This window comes from Camelus ferus, chromosome 15 (genome assembly GCF_009834535.1).
Source record: "Camelus ferus isolate YT-003-E chromosome 15, BCGSAC_Cfer_1.0, whole genome shotgun sequence".
In the NCBI taxonomy this organism is placed as follows: domain Eukaryota; kingdom Metazoa; phylum Chordata; class Mammalia; order Artiodactyla; family Camelidae; genus Camelus; species Camelus ferus.
Window position 1 is genome coordinate 44,613,938 of NC_045710.1, and position 17,569 is coordinate 44,631,506.

The 17,569-nt window shown below is 37.4% G+C and overlaps 1 protein-coding gene across 2 annotated transcripts in view; it reads right to left on the minus strand.

Moving 5' to 3' along the window:
• Nucleotides 1-10,051, minus strand: part of XPO1 (exportin 1) — a 39,361-nt gene extending 29,310 nt beyond the window's left edge. Inside the window, exons 1-3 of one of the 2 annotated variants that reach the window (XM_032497632.1) lie at nt 9,912-10,051; nt 6,432-6,563; nt 1,756-1,857 (exon numbers count right to left, since the gene is read on the minus strand). In XM_032497632.1, coding sequence (XP_032353523.1) covers nt 1,756-1,857; nt 6,432-6,557 — 228 coding nt within the window. In that variant the 5' untranslated portion in view covers nt 6,558-6,563; nt 9,912-10,051. Of the gene's footprint in view, nt 1-590; nt 655-1,755; nt 1,858-6,431; nt 6,564-9,911 lie in introns of those variants that run through there. The other variant, XM_032497633.1, reaches the window with a different exon arrangement.
• Nucleotides 10,052-17,569: the final 7,518 nt, after the last annotated feature.

Below are 17,569 nucleotides of genomic sequence, written 5' to 3' on the forward strand. Positions count from 1 at the left end.
AATTACCTATTTACTAACCTCTAGTCCTTTCTCCAACTGTAAAAAAGTAGCACAAGCTTGCTGAAGATACAATTCATATTTTCCTCTTTCTGCCAACAGGGCTGAGGCAGGAAGCCCAATAAAAGCTTTTCACAAGTTAGTTCAAAGGAATATACAGATCACCATCATAATATCCTAAAAACCCAAACCCTCCTATACATTAAGACACTACATATGAAGAAAATCCACATTTCTTTGAAAAGGAGTATTTTGATTAAAAAAATTTGAAGTGACAGCCAAATCTGAGGGCCAGTAATAAATAACTACTTCGGAAATACACATAAATAATCCAATCATTCTGAAGTATTACTTTTCTGCTTTACATTTCAGGACTTGAGAAATCCACTGCTGAGTTATGAAGATGAGGGACAGATAACAGCAAAGACTAAATGAAAAAATAAATGCATGAAATGATCCCTATGGTAGAAATTTCTACTGAGCCCTTAGAAATACTTATTTTATGCATTGAATTCCCATTTCCCCTCCCACCGCCCATGAAACAAAAACAATTGATGAACAGAATTCAGTTAAAGGGAATCAAAAGGGTAGACCTTGTGGAGGCCTGCCGTCAAAGCCTAGCTGTGTCAGTTGCACAGGAAGACACCCCTTTTCTTCCTATTACAAGCAATCAACATAATGGAACATTATGATTAATATCAGGTAGTGTTAACATCTTTAAAGAAAAAAAAAATGATTGCATAAAAGCCAAATGTCATAGTGCATAAATTTAGCACCAAATCATTTGTAATTTATGTAAATTGAAGAATTCTTTACCTGTTGCTTTCTTTCTGTTCCTCTAATCATCTCATTTTTCACAAGACAAATTTGAGTTTTTAAAAATACTGTTGATAAATCAACTTAAACATTAGTAATGTCTGTCAGTATAAAAAGCAAAATTTACCAGGCAAGCAAACAGGCAAACACTGTTATGTTACTTAAGGTTAGCACTTTGAGGAAGTTCTGGACTGTATTTTTGCCCTAAAATTTAAGATGTCAAAACTAATTAGTATTTTAAAACTGTTAATTAACACAGTCTGATTTCAGAAACAGAAGTGAACATGGCCATTTTCTGTTTTAACACAATGTATATCAAGTGGAAACCTTGTGTATATTTGAACAGAATGCCATGCACGGTATTTTATTACTTTAAGGCAGTTTAAAGAAAAGTGTGAATCATCAAGCCTAAACAGTAAAAACACATTTTGATCAACCCTTCTGTTCAAACTTAAGAAAAAAGGACCCAAATGATAACATTTTCAATTGCAAATAAAAACTGAGTGCTGTCCCATTAAAAGCATTGGTACCATGGAGTAGGGTCTTAGGCTGCCCACGCAACTTGGTTTTGGAGGTGCCTAGCCTGTATTATATTGATTACTTGCCCAAAATAATTCCTCTGATGTCATGTTTCATCTCTGAATAACATTCAGAATTTATTTAGATCTGTACACATATTCTAAAAAGAAAAAACAAAAACAAAAACCCCAAACAACAAAAAAGCCACCTTGCATACTAGTCCCAATTACAAAACTTCATTCATAATTCTTAGGACTATTTGCAAGAATTAATTCTATATTTAACACTAAATTTTGAAATAAGTTAACATTATTAAATGATTTGAGATAACAAATGCTAATACTAAAAATGAGATACCTTCCTCAAAGTTTATGACTGGAAGAAAAGAAGAAATAATGGATTTTAAAACCACCACTTGCTTACTTTCGTGTTCATATTCTGTGAAAATTCCAAAATTGTGTCGACTCTTGTCCATGCATCAGGATGCTCCTTTAAATGCGTCAGTACTTCTTGAGCCATTCTTTGCTAAAATACACAAAAAGAATTTTAAGCTAACTTGTTCTTTTGAATTATATTGAGCAAAGACAAATCATAATAGAACAATGATCCTATCAACTTTCAGAAACACTCAAGAATTAGTCCTTATAGAAATAAATGTGTCCATCATCACTCTTAAACATCAATTAAAAATGGGAGCATTCCTTTGAAACAAGTTTTTTAATTATCTGCTTTATTTGTTATTCTCAAAAGTGAACTTAAATTCAATCAATTGTAACAAAGATCTACTCTGACATAATCAAAGTACTCACAGCACACAACTAACCAAAAGCAACATATAACATTCACATATACTTAGATAAATTATGTATGTAATGGTATATACTTTGGTGTGTAAGAGTCACCAAGATACCTCTAACAAACTGTAAAATTTTATTTCATGGGAAGACTGATAAAAGTTAGGTCTAAGTACGTCTACAAACCTCAGATACATGTAGACAATATAAAACATTAAGACCTGTAAACCTTTTTAAAAGTCTCTTCAATTTTTTGTAAATATACTTTTATCTCTGAAAATCTTGATTTCATATATTACATCCTAACTTATTTTGAATTTTTTTTGCTTTTGTATTTCTATAATGCAAACACAGAAATATTTAAACCTATGAAACCACCATCTAGAATTAACAAATGTTAAGATTTTGCTGCACTTTGTCTTTTTTTTTAAAGTTAAGATCTAAAACTTACGGAACTTTGTAACTTTCTTTAGAGATAATTAACTTTTATGAATTTAGTGTTTTCCTGTCTGTATTTTCACAACATGTGTATAAATTTCACAAATACGGTTGTGTGGTTACTAAGTATTATATATGTAGTATACTACAGAAATCCTTCTGCAATTTGCTTTTTGCATTTGACAGTTTTCTTCCCTCAGTTTTACTGAGGTATGATTGACAATTGATAGTTTTGAAGATCTAGCCATCTTGACTTTATCTAGCTTCTTCATTTTAACTGTTAGTTTTTCATATGATATGAACACTACATTTTATCAAAGGCTGATAATCCTATCGATTTTTTTTCGAGAAACAATAGCTTAATCTTTTTCACCTTTACAGGCTATTTTGTAGCTCAACCGAATCCTATCTTGTACCTATTTCTATCACATGTTGTAAGCAAAAGTTTGTAGGTTTTAAAATTAGTCAATTATCCTTCTTTTAGACCACCTGATCAAGGTTTTGATTCTATGGGTTATAAACAAGAAAGTACAAAAAAATGGGGAAGAAAGCATTATTATTTAAACTATCTGTGACACAGACAACACATAATCTTTAAGAAGGCTTTTATTCCAATTTACAAAAAAAAAATCGTACTTCTCTTGTGGCTTTGATGTTAAGAATTCTTTTCCTCGGATAACAGATATAATTATCATTCATGATTTTTTCCCCTATTAATCAACCATCAATAAACACTGCTTACTGTTTAAAAGAAAACGTCAACAAATGCACACCCACTAAATGAGGTAGTTGTTCTGTACCCTAACAATAACACCAGAAACACTGTGGAACTTGAAAGAAAAATCAGGTGCCTAGGTTCCACCCTAAGGGTCTGTACTTAGAGCTGGAGTGTAAGTTCTTGAAATACAATTATATATTTTAAATTTGATTTCATTAAGGGACTGATAACTTTAAAGGTTTATAGTTGTGTTATATAATAACCAACAAGAGAGAGCATAGTGAAGTGAGTTATCTAGGGCCAAAGCCCATTTTACTAGTTTTGATTTTCTCCCTAAGAATATGTAACTAGATACTCATTTCTAACTAGAGACTTGCATATACAATAGTAACAAACATTAAGAGGATAAAGTATATCAAAGATCCATGCCTAGTGAAAATTATTTGGTCTAGATACAACTTTATCAGATTTTCTGAAGAGACAAGCATTCTATACACAAACAAATACTTCCCACAACTGTCCCCATTTATTTCAGTCTCTAAAAACCTTGTTCTTGTTCCTTCCTTTTAAGTCATCCTTTTCGTTGTAATTTTTCTCTCTGAAGTTACTTCTAATATTTGCATCTTAGTGTCTTTAATTTGTCGGAATCCCACTGTCCTTACATAATATATTCTTTTATTAACTTAGAACTCCAGGAGGGGTTAAAAAGGATACAAAAGAAACTAAAGAGAGAAAATCTGGCATCTCCCTGTGTTACTAACTGAATGGTGAAAGTATTTTAGTTGCTAAGCAATAGAAAAAAAGAGTTCAGGACACTTAACACAATATTGGAGAAAACACCCAACTCTTCCATTTTTTTTCCTAGCGGCCTACTTCCTAAAAATAGAAAAAATGTTTATAACAGAAGGTAGTTCTAATGTTACAATATTAAATATTCTACTATACTACCAATTTTGGCAAAAGTTCTATCTACAGATTAAAAGCCACCCTTCTAATAATTTCTTCCCCTCCAAAGTTATATAGTCCTTTTAAAAAAGTTAGGCTATATATAGGTGAGTTTGAAAACTTAATTAGCATAATTTCTAGCTGCTTTAAGTACATATTTAGTGACAGACCAAAAACAAACAGAAAAAGCCCACCAAACTATATTTTAAAATAATGAGCTTACATCACATATGCTAAATCATACTTTCAAAAGTACCCTTTAAACAGAATGCCTTCTAACTATCAAGCACCGATTACAGGTTCTTTACAAAACCTCAATACAAATCCATTAGTCTCTTAAAAGGTAGGCAACACTTTGTAGATGAGACTCTACAGAGGAATGACTGGAAAACTTACTGGAAAAAAAATATGACATCTAACGGCGAAAACATGTTTTCCACTACAGCCTTCTACATTTTATTTAAAACAAACCTCCAAAGAGGTGGTGTTCAAAAAATTGACTGAACAAGGAAGTTTAAAGATACAACTTTTCTAAAAGGGGCTCTTAATTGACTTTAAGCTCTAAGCCTGTTTCCTTATCTATAACAAGTATCTTTATGCAATTTATTTGTCCTATGAGAGATCTAACTAGACATTAAATTCTTACTTTTGGGAAAGTTAATTTTGCCTTTATACTTTTCTAAATCTACTCTTTATTAAAGTCAAGTTAAAAACAGATCGTTAAATCTCAACACTGTGAAACATACTAAAAGTTGTACTTTCAGCATATTCTTCATATGACTGCTACTTCAGTTGTAAACCTAGAAGGTGGGTCTGTTTAGTCATCATACTTTTAGACGTGAATCAGGTTGAAAAAGAACAGAGAATAAACAGCAGTGGTAGTTTAATGATGTGATAAAATTAAACGCTCATCTTCCTAATGGCTTACAAATTTGTACTTCTAATACAGTCAAATTTGAGCCCAATCTTACTTCATGCATTTCAACCTTACTTTCTTCCAAAAGCAGCTGCTTTCCATATACCCTTGTTGGGATGAAATGAAGCCTACAGGTCCATGCTGAATGTGTAATGAGATAACTACATGTGTAGTATGAGTAGTAAACATGGACAAGAATGAAACTTTTTCAGGAATGCTTTTGGAGGCAAGAACACTGATCAAAAGCCTTAGGAGCATAAAATTGCACTAATAAGCTTACAAAAATCACTAGTTTTTTCCCACTCATACAACTTTCATGGCCCTTCTTTCTTTTAAATTTTCTCTTTATTATATCATAGTGAAACCAATGTTAGATTTTAGAAGGGATCAGAAATATTTATGCATTTGCTAATATCTGTATCATGGCTTTTTAAAATATCTATAAAAGATACTACTATATCTGCCTTTCAGGTTTCTAAAAAGTATAAAAGCACTCAAGGTTGAACTATGCAAATATAAATTATTATCTTGAAGATACAAACAACTTCATCTGCACTAGCTGAACTCTACCAGAAATGCACTTTTGAGCAATGAAATTGTAGTAATAGGTATTTGTCACATCACCTTAAATTTTTTTTAATCTAAGAACAGAAACTTTGACTCATTTAAAACTCTTCATTATTAGGTCCACAAGGTGAAGACTCAAGATTGCCCAATTTCTTGTAACATACAAAATTTACAAACATTCCTGTCTCATATATCTCTCAATTTTAAAAAAATCCCCAAACTTTAAACTGACCAAAACACCGATGATGTGTAAGATAATTCCCTACTATATAACAGTACCACTTTTACAAGTGCTAAAATTCAATGTAAAGATGCTTGGTATTGTTAGTTTTTTAAAACAAGTTTTACCTGTGAAGTACTTTTGTAATTTAAATATTTCAAAAATAGAATAATATTAACTCCAAATATATTTAATATAAGGTGCACACAACCTTTAATATCTATAAAACACTTAATACATTGGATTCTATTTTTTATTAAATGGGGTAAAGTTTTCTTAAGTTAAGGACAGAACAAGTATAATAATAATATTTCAAAACATCCCATTCTAAGCCATTTCCAAATATAATGCAACTTCTTTCTCCAGACCACCTGAGTTAACATATAATTCCAATTTAATACAAACTATAGAATACTTTTTTAAAAAGGTAGTAATTGAAAGTTTTATTCTAAAGCCAACAACTTTGTTACATTTCAGTAATATTTTGATCAGCTACTTTACCTGGGCTCCTTCTCCATGGTATAAGCAATTCACCACATTGTCTAAAAGGTTGATATCCAGTTTTTGGCTGAAATCGAGCAGCTGGCGAGCTGCATGGTCTGCTAACATTGTCATAATTGCTGGCATAGATTACTGAAAATAAAGAAAAAAATGTAAGGTGCCTAATGAAGTTTTGATAGTATCAGTCAAAAAGTTTCTACTCAAGTCATTTTACCTTCAACCATGTTCTCACAAATATATTAGTATTTTAGAGATTTTACCCAAACAACTGAAATTATAAAAGCAAGTACTGACATTACTTAGGTATTCCATAACTGCATTAGTCATTAGGGTCCACTTTATTTTTAGACCCATGAAAAAGCATACTTTTCTTTCTATTAACATGTATATAAACAATTACCCTAACCCTTTTAAAAAATGATTATTAAAGAAATTATGACCCTATAAACTGATACAATTCAGTCTTGATCTCAAAATTTTAAGTACAGATGAAATTCAAATATATGGGTTTTTTCCCCCTCTTTTCTAAGTAGGGTCTAAGCAGTTCAGCAAAAGCTCACTTTCCCTTATTTCATGTTACCTTAACTTTTAAGATATACTGAAGATGCTGATTAATTTTCCTATATACAGCAATGATTTAGCAGGAACCACAAGTCAAACAAGCCTGGTATCTTTAACCTCTACAGAATTTAAGCTTCTTCACTCAATTAAACCATCTATATTTTTCTATCTTTCATCCCTGAATGAATTTGGGGATTAAAATTACAAGCATTCAAAACTCCTTGAATATATGGTCTAGAAAAAAAATTTCACGGTAATATGTCAAACAAGATTTTTAAAAATTTCCATGTATTCATTGGCAAAGCAAGCTGTAAAAAGCTTGCCAACTATTTTCTAAATAAAAACAAATTGTATTGTAACAGATAAATGAGCTCCTTCACCTCAAATAATGCACTGGCTAAAAGCTACTGGTTCATATGCAATGTTACCCTTTTAAGAGGATTCTACTCCAACATGCTGGCATACATTCACATTTTTCTTGCCCAGCATTATAAAAATCTTTCCTGTTGCTTTTTCTTCAAAGCCAGGGCCACTTAAGTCTGATTGTCTAAATCAGTACTCCTCAACCTTTTTTGGGTCAAAATACTTCACAATCAGAGGAACAGGATAGCTCCTGCCAAATCATTTAAAATTCACAATTTTGTATACAGAAGATTCAGGACACTCTGAAAGCCATGCATGAAACCTCAGGTTAAGTACCTCTGGTTTACTGTACTTAGACCCAACAGGGTCAGATGGTCATCTCTATTTCTCCCACTCTTAACCTTCCAAGATCCAGCTAATTTGATTACATTTTGTTTGGACAAACTAGCTTGATAGGAAAAAGGCATTATTTCTTGGCTAATTTATAAATTTTAAAACGTTCTTAATAAAGGAAGCAATTTCAATTTTAACTCAAATGTTTTATTTAACGATAACATCAGTTACAACAAAGTAAAAGTGTGAAAGATCAGTCAGGTTAGATATAATGTAAAAATTGAGAAATTGAGAAGTTAAGAGTTCAAGGATTTTTATTTCTCTGAAGTCTTTTGATCCATTATTGACAGTAAAAACTAGTAAGATTTCAAAAATTTCTACAGCAGTTATTAAACATATTTTTAATACAGAATAACTGACATACACAATCTTTGATCTAAACGCTAACATAAAAAAGGAAATACAAAGTCTACAAACGAAAGAGTAAATTTCCCCCCTTCAAGTGCCGTACAATTTTAAAGGACTAGAACAATCTTTAAAATTGAGGCTGAAAAGCAAGTTCCACAAAGAACTAAGATCTGCGTTTCAAAAGCTTTCTATTTGAGGGTAGGCGGGTAAAAATTGAACAAACTTTTCTACTTAGTCCTACCTATCATAATGCAATAGACAAAATCACAATAATAAAATGCCTAAAAAGTTTCAAACACGTTGTCCTTACAGAGTTCGAGACAAAATCCCGTGAAAAATCAGGTTTAGAACAGAAGCTTGTGTTAAATACAACAGGGTATGTCACCCTTAGAATCAGGGCTATCTTCGAAATGACCAGTCTTATTCCTGAACTGTACGTAGTACAGAAATGGCGGCTTTCTGGTCAATGCCAAGCACATTTAGTCTTCCAAATCAAACAGCTTCCAAAACATTCTTTCCACTAACAGCAGTGTCCCGCATGCTGAAGATATACAATCAGGCGGATAGCAGACAGCCACAGCGGGAGAGGTTAAAGAAACCACAAAAGATTTCTCTTCTCCTTGGACACTCAATCCTAAAATCCACTCACTGTATAACAAATACACAAGGTATTATCCAGCCATGTGGTGGCTCTACAAGTGACTACCAAAATACCTTCACTGCCATTTCAAACTGAACAGACAGGCAGCTACACACTGTCAGCTCCCATCCAAAAACCAGAAAATCATAACCGTTGCTTAATGATAACTACATAGTAGGTCAAAAAACAAGTCGCTACAAGGAGAAAGACTGATACTTCAGGTGTGTGGGCAATTGCCTGCTTCATTCAGTAGAAACACACCTCACTAAGGCCCGCCCTCCCCCGTCTTCCCACCCGAACTGATTTGCAGCACTTCTAACTATAGCACACAGGAGCACGCACTCACCCCGCCCATACTCGGAGGAGGCATTTAGACCAGGCGCCTGAAGTTCACCGCCCCATTCTCTATGCAGCATGGCCTCTGCGTGATCAGAGGTCCGGACTGGGCAAATCTTTAATGCTTCCTCTAGTACACCACTTCCTCCCACCCACCTCACACTCAGATATCGTAATGAAGGAGAATCAGGGTATCATCCACTGTACAGAGCCAGCAGTATATGATTCGATCACTTAACACACGCAAGTCCCCGAAAACTACAGCACCGAACCTCATCTGTAGATTCCCGAAAAAACTATTTTTTCCTACTTCTAATTCTACTCAGCAAAAAAAAAAAAAAAAAAAAAAAATCTGAGTTTCCCTGCAGGAGGAGCAGGGACTCAACAGCCCCTCCCTCCCGCGATCCCAGGCTCTCCACCGAGGGGCCACGTGATGCAGGCGGACGTTTCAATGCTGCTGCACTAAATATTTCTGGAAACTTCCACTCCTAATAATTTACAGAGATGTTCCTGAAATCATCTCAACTTCTCCGCAGCCCCTTGGGCCGGGGAAGCCCTTCCACCCCCGCGCCGGGCCCCTCTTCACTTTACACTCCTTGCCTTTCTCCACCGCTACCCGCACAAGCCAAAGACCCAGCAAGCGCTCCCCTCCCGCGGCCGCCTCCCTGCCTCCATCCCCCAGCGGCAGAAGCGGCTCCATTCAATCGCAGGCTCTGCTGTGGGCCCGCCGCCGCCTCCCGGGCTCGCCTCCCGCGGCCGCCGCCGCGCCCCACGCCAGCCTCCTCCCGCCGGGCCGCGCCGCCGCCCGACCCCCGGCCCCGAAGACACAGTCGACTTACCCAGAGATTGAACCAACTGCTTCTTCCTTCCTTGTCGGGGGATTAGGACGAGGGAAGATGGGGAGGGGGAAGAGGGGAGGAAATCAAGGTGGGTTTCAGTTTTCCCACCTTAAAAAAGGAGATTAAAAAAAACGAAGAGGATAAGGGCAAAAAAAGCTCAACAATATTTACTATTTCAGGGACACCTCCTCCCGACACGCACACCCACCCGACCCCCCCCCAAAAAAAGAAGGGGAATTAATCTGTGGAATAAATGCTCCCGCCTGGCTGGGGAGTGAGGGAAGGGGGAGGGGAACGGGGTCAAGTCCCAAAGATTCAGCCCCAGAGGGACCCTCCAGCCACAGGCGGCAGCAGAAGCGGCAGGAGTAGGGGGTGTAGAGTCCACACGGTCGGGGGACGCTCTGCTGCCAGCTGCAGTCCGACTCCCCCCTACCAAAATACGGCTCCCTCTCTCACGCGGCTCCGGCGCTGGGCCCCCCCCACCCAAGCTCGCCTAAACTTTCCCCCCTTTTCCTGCTCCTCAGCGACTGGTGGTTCCCCCCTCCCCCTCTGGGTGGTTGCACGGACTGCAGCAGCAAAGACTGGAACAAGCACCGCCGCCGGGGCTGTAGCTACTGTTGCTCTTGCTGATGCTGTAGCTCCCGCTGCTCCTGCCGCGGCCGCTGCAGCCGCTTCTCCCCCTCCTCCTAGTGCCTCAAACTCGGAACCGGTTGAAACCGGTTCAGACTGGGAGATTCCATCTCGGTTGAGTTTTCAGCCCATGGCGCCGCGGAGCGTTTGGAACCTGGGCCTCCGCCCCCAGCCCGCCCGCCCATTGGCCGGTTCCAGCCACAGCCGCGCCATTAGCCTACCTCCTACTGGCCAGGCCGCCCGTCAATCCCGCCTCAGGGCTCCACGCGAGCCCGCCGCTTCGGCCCCCGCCTCTTTCCAGCAGCGATTTGCCCGCAGAGTGGGGGAAGGGAAGTGGGGCGGGTCGCAAAGGAGCGAGGAGGGGGTGGAGGAGAAGGAGGTGGGACGAAGAGCTGAGCGGAGCAGAGAGGAGAGCGAAGAGAAGCCTCGCAGAGGATTGGTTCGAACGAGCTGTCACTCAAGCGCAGCCCGCCCTCGACTTCCCGTCCCCCTCCCGCCTCTCCCCCTCCCAGTGCTTAGCCCGCAGGCCCGGCCTTTCCGCCCCGTTCATTGGCTGGGCGCCTTTGGTGACGGAGAGGGTGGGGCGCAGCTCGTGAGTTGGTGGAGGCGCGAGTTTGAGCGCGGAGTGCGGCGCGCGGCAGCCAGCGTTCGTTTGGCCTTTCCCGGACCCGCGCTGGCCCGCCCCCGCCGCCTCCCGCCAACGTGCGGAGTCGGAGCCCGCCGGGATCGGGACTCGTCCCCTCAGATGGGGCTGCCCTTCTGAAAGGGTGGGCACACCCAGTTGTTTTTTAAATCCGGGAGGGGTGGAAAAAAGGAAAGAAAAGGACACAAGGGAGGCCGATTGTAGGCCCCGGACCTCTGTAATCCATTTTAAAGGCCTCGGTTTGGGGTCAGGATGCTGAGAGGTTGGGGTGAGGTGTGGGGCGCGCTCCCTTGGCGCCTGGTAATCTCAGAGACCTGGAAAAGACACCTAAATAGTTCTTTGGCAAGCCTCCTTCAGATTTTAACACGGTTTCTCCCCAGGCTGGAATTTGCTTGCTTCAACAACCGATCCTTCCTAAAAAATTAAGACACTATAATCCCTGTGATTGGCTTAACATCGCGTGTTTTTGCTGGACAAGGGTGCATGCCAGCTGCCCTTGATCTCCCCCTACTCCCCTACCCTCGGTTTTTCCTTTCTGCACAGATGCCCTTCACATACTTCATCATCACCAAATAGTATTTTCTATGAAAGTCACACGCACGTGGCCCTTCACATGGCTGCCTCTCTTGTCCCCAAGTGCCCTCCAAATCTTTACTGATTGTTCTTTGCTGAAGAAGCAGCAAGCAGCCCACCAAAGTTTAGTGGGCCCATTGTGCCACCAAGAGGTTGAGAAATGGTTTATTAAATCAACACAGTTTTCCTCAGCAAATCCTAACTCACAGTGGACAAAGGCTAACACCAACGCACCGCCTAAGAATAACTCCCTCACCCTCCAGTAGATTTACCGAAATGATATTGGATTACTTTCAGACCTTAGATTTTTATTCATTGCTTAACTGAATAATATCAAACCAAACTATGTAATATATATGATATATACACTGATCTTTTGGAATACTTTCATTGAATTACTGAGAAAACTGGGCCTGTCTTTTTTTTTTTTTTTTTTTTAAAGTTTTTCCCGCCACATTTTCAGCTCTTGGTCCAGGCAACTGATTTTTGTAGATGGCAGGATAATAGGAATAAAAGCTGACTGGATGTAACACCTAACTTTGCTCAGAGTATGACCTTGGGCAAGTCACTTCACCTCTTTGGGCCTCAGTTTCCCTCTCACCTATTTGGTGAGGCTGGTATCATCCACTCCTGTCTCATCCATATAAGGATCAAATGGATGTGAAGGAGCAGTGTGACCCATAAAGCTCTTTGTGTATTGTAAAGTTTAAAATCGTTCCAGTTTGCTATCCCCTTCTTCGGCTCTTTTCATCCCGTCCTTAAAATCATACCCCGTAGGAGGTCAGATCTGTCTGACGATAGTGAATCAGATGTAAATATTTAGCCCATTGTTTTTGCCTGAGTTAGCCCAAATGGGGTATTCAGTATAAACTTGTTATTAACAAGTGCAAAAAGAAATGACAAGAGTAGATAATTATGTTTGATCCCTGTATTTTCAAAATCAGATTCGGAACACAGGTTTGACATGTGTCTAATACTTTTTTCATTACCTTCATTTGTTAGAATCAAACAGAGTTCAAACCTTGGAGTGGGATATGAATAAAGGAATGTAATCAACTGTATTGAGTGTCTGCCTGCTGTCTAGCAGGCTGTTAGAGAACTTTCTGTGCAATATTCACTGAATTCTTACAGCAACCCTGTAAGGTAGTTATTCTTTTTCAGATCTTGATCTTACTCTTGCTCTGTGCCTCCCCAGCAACCGTCTATCACACAAACTTAGACATACACACCACCCCACAGTAGTTGGGTCAGCATTAGAACCCACGTTTGCGTTTTTACTAGTTTCACGAAACAATAACATTCATCAGAAATAAGAAACAGAAACTCATAAATTCCTTTGTACTACTTGTCACTTATTACTATTAAATTTTTTTTTATTTAAAAAGTAATACATGATCATGGTTAACAATTCAAACAATAGAGAAAGAAGTATCTCTGGTAAAAAGTAAAAGTTCTCTTCATGTGTCACCTCCCCCATCCAGTTCTTTTTCCTGCCCTGGGATAATCATCATTAAGGGTGCCATGTGTATGCTTTGAGACATTTCCTAAGCATTAACAAATATATTTGCTTTCTGTTTTATTCAACATACATGACATCATACTGTATTTATTATTTTCTTTTTACTTAACAGGTCAGTATAAATCCACATCATCTTTATTAACAGCTCCATGCTCTTCCCCATCTTCTCAGTACTATAAATACTCAACCATTCCCCCACTGAGGACGACTAGGCTATTTCTGATTTTCTCTCTTCCAAATAATGCTGCAGTGAATATCCCATATATTTATCTTTAGACATTAATGTGAATATATAGCTAGGTTCACATTCTAAAAGTGGAATTATGGGGGGAGGGTATAGCTCAAGTGATAGAGTGCATGCTTAGCATGCATGAGGTCTTGGGTTCAATCCCCAGTACCTCCTCTAAAAATAAATGAACCTAATTACCTCTCCCACTAAATAAATAAATAAATAAATAAATAAATAAATAAATAAATAAATAAATAAATAAATAAATAAGGAATTACTGTGTCAAAGGCCATGTATGTTTATTATTGTGATAGGTATCGCCAAGATTTCCCCTAAAATGATTGTGTCAATTTAACATACCAGCACAATATGCAAACAATACCTGTTTATTCCCTATGAAAGCCATAGATATTTGCTATTAAGTTCACACCAGAGTCAAATCTTTGCATTTTTACTCTGACCTTGTGAAGACAATCTCTACTGATTGTGAGCTTTCCAAGGAATATACAAAGTATACGATTAAATGCCCATATAGTGTAGTAAAAATACTTGAAGTAAAGATATTCAATAAATCTATTATCTTAATAACAGAACTGGTCATTTCATTCTTTCTGAGAAAACTGGTATCACTTTGCCCTCAGAGACTCAAAAGTGACCCTCCAACATGCACTTCTTCGTACCAGTCATAAGAAACAGACACTTAGACTGAAAATACCATGAGTCTGACTCACTGGGTATATTCATGTATTGAGCACAAATTCACAATTCCATGGGCTTTTTGCTCAGTGAATCTCTAGGGCATGTTGGTGACTTTGTAAGGCCTGAAAGACAGACAAGAATAGTAATATATTATCAAATTTTGAGGAAGTTTTATGAAAATTATGTTTCAAAACCTTATTCTCCTATAATAAACTGAACATAGATTCTAACAACAGTAAAAAATGATCTATCGTGTTCTCTGACTTTAGAAGGAAAGAAGAACGTAGCAAAATTAGTGGATCTATTTCAGTGGTTCTCAATCAGGTGATTTTATCCCAGAGGAGACATCTAGCAATCAAACATTGTCTCACAAAAAAACATTGTTAGCCAACGACAGAGCCAAACAGATCATGTTACAAGCTCACTACAGTAGATCAGAAAATGTAAGTATAATAATGACTAATATGAAGACATTGTTGGTTGCCACAGCTGATCAGGGAGGGGGGTGCTACTGGCATCTAGAGGGTGGAAGCCAGGGATGCTGCTAAACATCCTACAATGCACAGTCCGGGTCCCCACTGCAAAGAATTATTCAGCCCAAATTATAGTGCAGAGGTCAAGAAACCCTGATCTAGTTATAAAATATTTCTGGCTCAGTAGCAGAAAAAAAAAAAGCTGAACCTCAACTAAATCAGAGTTTCTCAAACTTTACAGTATGTATGAATCACCTGGGAAGCCTTTTGAAATACAGATTATGATTCAGTAGGTCTGGGCCAGAGCCTGAAATTCTGCATTTCTATCTTTTCTCTCTCTTTTTTTAATTTTTTGGTTAATGAAGGTACTGGGGATGGAACCCAGGACTTTGTGCATGCTAGGCATGTGCTCTGCCATTGAGCACGCCCTCCCCAAAATTCTGCATTTTTAACAAACTCCCTGGAAATGCTGATGCTGATAGTCCCTGATTTGAGTAACAAGGTACATGCCATTGTGCTGTCTTTTGGAGTGGGATGGGATTCCTTAAGAATTTTGGGGGACTGAGAAGCCCCAAAAAATAATGTCTGGGGAATGATATTTGCAGGTTTGTACTGGGCTCATTAAAAATTATGTTATTTTTGGCTACTCTGTATTTTGCAATTCTTTCCTCATGGGAGAAGTTTTAAAATATATTTCTAGAGCAGAAGAAAGTCCTCTATGAAGAGATCAAATTAGCATTATAAATGTGTTAATAGAAAAATCTCAGTACCTCACCCTGCCTTCACGTGGTACTATGTTTAAATCATTTCAAGCTGATTTCTACATACTTGAGAATGTCAGAATCACACAGCAGATAAACCACAAACCCAGATAGATCAGAAGGGGAAAGTAATAATAAGAAGAGCAAGTATAACCTCACACTAGTGAGAATGGCCATCATCAAAAAGTCTCAAATAATAAATGCCGGAGAGAGTGTTGAGAAAGGGGAACTCTCCTACAATGTTGGTGGGAATGTAAATTGATGCAGCCGCTATGGAAAACAGCATGGAGGTGGAGGTTCCTTTAAAAACTAAAAATAGATCTATCATATGATCCAGCAATCCCACTCCTGGATGTATATCTGGAAAAGATGAAAACTCTAATTCACAAAGATACATGCATCCTAATGTTCATAACAGCACTATTTACAATAGCCAAGACATGGAAACAACCTGTGTCCATCAACAGATGACTAGATAAAGAAGATGTGATATATACGTGTGTGTGTGATATGTATCTTTATACAGATAATGGAATATTACTCAGCCATAAAATAGAATGAAATAATGTCATTTGCAGCAATATGGATGGACCTAGAGAATACCATTTTAAGTGAAGTTAGGCACACAAAGACAAATATTATATGATATCACTTATATGTAGAATCCAAAAAATAGTACAAATGAACTTACTTATAAAATGGAAGCAGATTCACATGGAAAACAAACTTATGGTTACTAAAGGAGAGGCAGGGGAGAAACAAATTAGGAGTATGGGATTAACAGGTACGCACTACTATATATAAATTAGATGAACAACAAGGATTTACTGTATAGCACAGGGAACTATATTCAACATCTTGTGATACCCTATAATGGAAAAGAATCTGAAAAAATGTGTATATAAATAACTGAATCACTTTGCTGTACACTTGAAATAAACAAAGTGTTATAAATCAACTATACGTCAACAACAACAACAACAACAACCCCAGCAAATATAATAAGGGCTAACATCTATTGAGCACTTACTATGTGACAGGAACTTTACTAAGTACTTCAGAATATTTACTCATTTAATTTTCACAATAACCCAATGAAGTAAAAATTATTACTATTACCATTTTAAGATGGGAAAGTGAACACAGAAAGTTAACATATTTGAAAATAAAGTGATAAGTACACAAGGATACCCTGATAAAAAATAAGTGAATGAAGTATGAAGGAGTTTCCTAGAAAGAATACTCTTTTGGTTCTAATTCATTTCCATTTGGATGTAAATTTTAAAACCTTATAAGAAAGAAAAGAAAGAGAAATACTATCACCTGGAAGGACTGGAACATGCATATGTAATGGAGTCTTTGTTTTTTAAAAAAATCTCATTTATAATTTGACTAAATTAGAAATTTTCAAGTTCTCTTAAAATGTTTTTAGAGCTATCGTCAAATTCCCATAGAAAAAGAGTTAGTGTAAATCCTGTAAGTTATTTATTTACTTATTTAATCATTCTGTTATCTTCATCCTGAGAAATATTGTAAAAGCAAAAAGATTTATTTCAATAACAGGTACATTTGCTCAGGCATTTTGAAAATTGCCACAATTCATGGACTCTTTTCTTAAGAACGGTCTAGCATGATTGGCCAGTACAACTCTTTACTTGTAATGTAACTAGAGTCTAAAGATTTTCAAATGAATAATGTTTAAATCACTTTTCATATGGAAAGTGAAGTGAAAAATATTACATTACTCTATGGGCCATTATAGTCGTAATTTCAGTAATTCTAATCCTCTGTAAATGAGGCTTATGTCATTTAAGAAATGTGGAAAGCAACATATATATATATATACAAGCATGAGATCATAATATCTTCTACAAGTTCCTTTTATAGTAACTGTTGAATTGCACAGAAATATAAAATATATTTCGTTTGTACATATATACATTCATTCCTCCTCTCTCTCTTTGCACTTTTGAGAAAATTGGAGAGAAAAAAAAGGAAAGGGGGGAGGGGATTCATGGAATGGAAAAAGTCCAATGACCATTCTCTTCTCACTCAAAACACTTTCCAAAAAAACAAAACAAAACAAAACAAAACAAAAACCATCTACAATCCATTTGGAGGTTGCAAGGGG